The sequence below is a fragment of the Bufo gargarizans genome, chromosome 7 (assembly GCF_014858855.1).
Source record: "Bufo gargarizans isolate SCDJY-AF-19 chromosome 7, ASM1485885v1, whole genome shotgun sequence".
In the NCBI taxonomy this organism is placed as follows: Eukaryota; Metazoa; Chordata; class Amphibia; order Anura; family Bufonidae; genus Bufo; species Bufo gargarizans.
Window position 1 is genome coordinate 43134051 of NC_058086.1, and position 3102 is coordinate 43137152.

At 43.1% G+C, this 3102-nt stretch overlaps 1 protein-coding gene across 1 annotated transcript; it reads left to right on the forward strand.

Moving 5' to 3' along the window:
• Window positions 1-1414: 1414 nt before the first annotated feature.
• Window positions 1415-2883, forward strand: DIRAS3 (DIRAS family GTPase 3). The gene is made up of 2 exons (XM_044302278.1): window positions 1415-1510; window positions 1789-2883. Exon 2 carries the CDS (start codon window positions 1868-1870, stop codon window positions 2462-2464), a length of 597 nt encoding a protein of 198 aa, XP_044158213.1. The 5' UTR covers window positions 1415-1510; window positions 1789-1867; the 3' UTR covers window positions 2465-2883.
• Window positions 2884-3102: the final 219 nt, after the last annotated feature.

A 3102-nucleotide genomic window follows, 5' to 3' on the forward strand; every position in this document is an offset into this window, starting at 1 on the left:
CCTGTATAATGTACCCGGATACCCCTCAGTTATATAATATAACTAAGGGGTATCGGGGTAAATTATACAGGGGGTAAGATAACCAAGGGGTATCAGGGTACATTATTATACAGCCGGGGTAATATAACTGAGGAAGGCTGTCAGACATTATACAGGGATAATATTATACTTATATTACTCGTGTATAATGTACCCTGATACCCCTTAGTTATATTATAAACTGAGGGGTATCGGGGTACATTATACAGGGGACAACTGAGGAGGGTTAGCACTGTGGGACAGGGTACATACTTCTTTTCTATAATGCGTTATGGGTCGCGTACCAGAGCACCAAGTTCCGGGCGCCAATTTCCTTTATTATAAATTTTAAACCGAATCTGTGCCTACCTTGACCTGCGGTGCAGAGTTTAAACCCCTTGTATGTGAATTCATGCAATTAGTAATGCAGAGCATAAAATCCATGGCAAACCCGTAGCATTTACGCCATGACTCCCGCAACAAAATCGTCATCATTTGGTGCAGATTTTGCAGCTGCAGAATTACGGCAGATATGCTGTGGATTTTCTGCAGAATACCCGTCCCATATGGATCAGAAATCTGACCTTTTAGGGCTCATGCACACAAACGTATTTTCTTTCCGCTTCCGTTCTGGTTTTTTTGCGGACCGTATGCGAAACCATTCACTTTAATGAGGCTGTAGAAAATACAGAAGTTACTCAATGTGCATTCCGTTTCCGTTTGTCCGCATGGCCGTTCCGCAAAAAAATAGGGCATGTCCTATTATTGTCCGCAAATCACAATCCGAGGCCCTATTCAAGTCAATGGGTCCGCAAAAAATACAGAACGCACGCGGAACACATCCGTATTTTGCGGATCCATACTGTAGAAATGCTATGCCCAGCCCATATTGCTCATGTGTTTGATGATTAATAAGTTACTGTTTCTGTATAAAAAAACCAGATCAAATACGGAAATCATACGGATATGCTTTGTGCAATAACGAAACGGAAGAGGACTTAAATCAGAGGGAAAAAAAAACTCTGATACGGAACAACGGATCAGTGAAAAACTGACCTTTAAAACAACGGTCGTGTGCCTGAGCCCTTGCAATGTACAGGGAGAAGAGGGGCTATATACAGGCTGAGCCTGAACACAATGTGAATATGGAGACAAAATCATCATCATCAATGGAAAACAAAACAAAACCATTTTTCACCAAATACCCCTAAAATTATATTAAATGGCTTTCAGATTGATTCATGTTCCTTTAATTCTCCAAGCAATCTTCTCCATCAGCTGTTAGGAGAGTAGGGGATAGAAGCCTACATCCACTAGATGGCACCAATCATCTAATATTGCCAGTGCCATTCAAAACCAATATTAAAAAAATATATACGGAAAAGGGAGGGAGCTCTTGATTTCATCCGGCTGAGCTGTCTGCGAGAGATGTAGTAATCAGACCTCCTCCAGACCGCAGGAAGACTAGGAGACAAGACAGTGCTCGGGCAAGGTAAGGTCCCTGCTCTCTGTCTGGCGCGTCCACCCTTAGGTGCAGCTGTGATTGACATCTAGGGATTTGACGGAAGATATAATTAGTTTATAATTTGGTCCAGTCGCATCCTGACCTGTGCACTTGCAAGTACTTGGGATTGTAGTATCAGCCAGGGAATCTCACAACGATCAGCTCACATAATGGTGTGCCTATGCCTGTTCTATTGTCTGTCTTTCCTTGCAAAAACATCAATGTTCCTCTACGTTCTCTAAACTATTCTCAATCTCCCTCAACAGGTGTCCGTGTTATCTCGGTATGTAACTGCTGCCTGTCTCTGCATTTCTATCTGAAGCCTTCTGCATCTTTAGAGCCAATATGCCAGAGCAAAGCAATGATTACCGGGTGGTCGTATTCGGGGCAGCAGGAGTTGGAAAAAGTTCCCTGGTTCTTCGTTTCGTACGAGGAACTTTCAGAGAAACCTATATCCCCACCATAGAAGATACCTACAGGCAGGTCATCAGCTGCGATAAGAACATCTGCACCCTACAGATCACCGACACCACGGGAAGCCATCAGTTCCCCGCCATGCAAAGGTTGTCCATCTCCAAGGGGCATGCTTTTATCTTGGTTTACTCAGTCACCAGTAAACAGTCCATGGAAGAACTTAAGCCGATCTATGACCAGATCTGCCAGATAAAAGGAGATACCCACCACATTCCTATCATGCTGGTTGGCAATAAGAGCGATGAGTCTCTAAGGGAGGTCCAGATTTCTGAAGGGGAAAGTGTGGCCAACAAGTGGAAGTGTTCCTTCATGGAGACCTCTGCCAAACTCAACTACAACGTACAGGAATTGTTCCAAGAACTTTTAAATTTGGAGAAGAGGAGAGCGGTTAGTCTTCAAGTGGCTGGAAAGAAGTCCAGGCAGCAGAAAAAGAAAGAGAAGCTGAAAGGCAAATGTTCTATAATGTAAGATGACCTCAGTCAGAAGGACTCCTAGCACTCGGTGCATGAGGCAATCCAGACTTTCTCCGGCATCAAAACAAGAAAAGCGTTACCTTTTTGGATGGATTACTTTGCGGAAAGTGGTGGCAGGACTTTGTGGCATGGTGGTTTACTATATGAACCGTGTATCATTTTTAAAGCCAAGCTGCCCGCATGTTTATTGCGCTTCATTTTGCAGCTGCTCATACATATTTATTTATTTTCGCATCTGATTATTAGCTCAGTAATGATGGCAATAGGTCTATGGGCTGTGTCTGTATCTGGGAGATGAGGTTGGTTTTAAGATGTCTGACTGCAGACTACACAGAACGACAGCATCGGTGTAATATTTGCATGCCAGGCTGATTACGGAAAAGATATGCTGCTGTAAATTAAAAATGTATTTAAGCATTTGTCTTTTGTCTTCTTTTTTTTTTTTGCATGCTGTTTTGATATGTTTGGCGTCTTTTTAGGTCGTTGCATATTGTCATTAATTCTGCACTAATCCAAGGCTTGAAAAGTCGGTTTGGAGGGATAAATAAAAGCGACAACCAATCTGGTTCTCAATTGGCAGCACCCAGAACACTTTTCTTGTCCTCAGAGGGAGGCTACAGGTGGCTGTACTCC

Bases quoted from the DNA above. Each gene is read 5' to 3' on its own strand.
- DIRAS3 (XM_044302278.1), top strand. From the start codon at position 1,868: ATGCCAGAGCAAAGCAATGATTACCGGGTGGTCGTATTCGGGGCAGCA.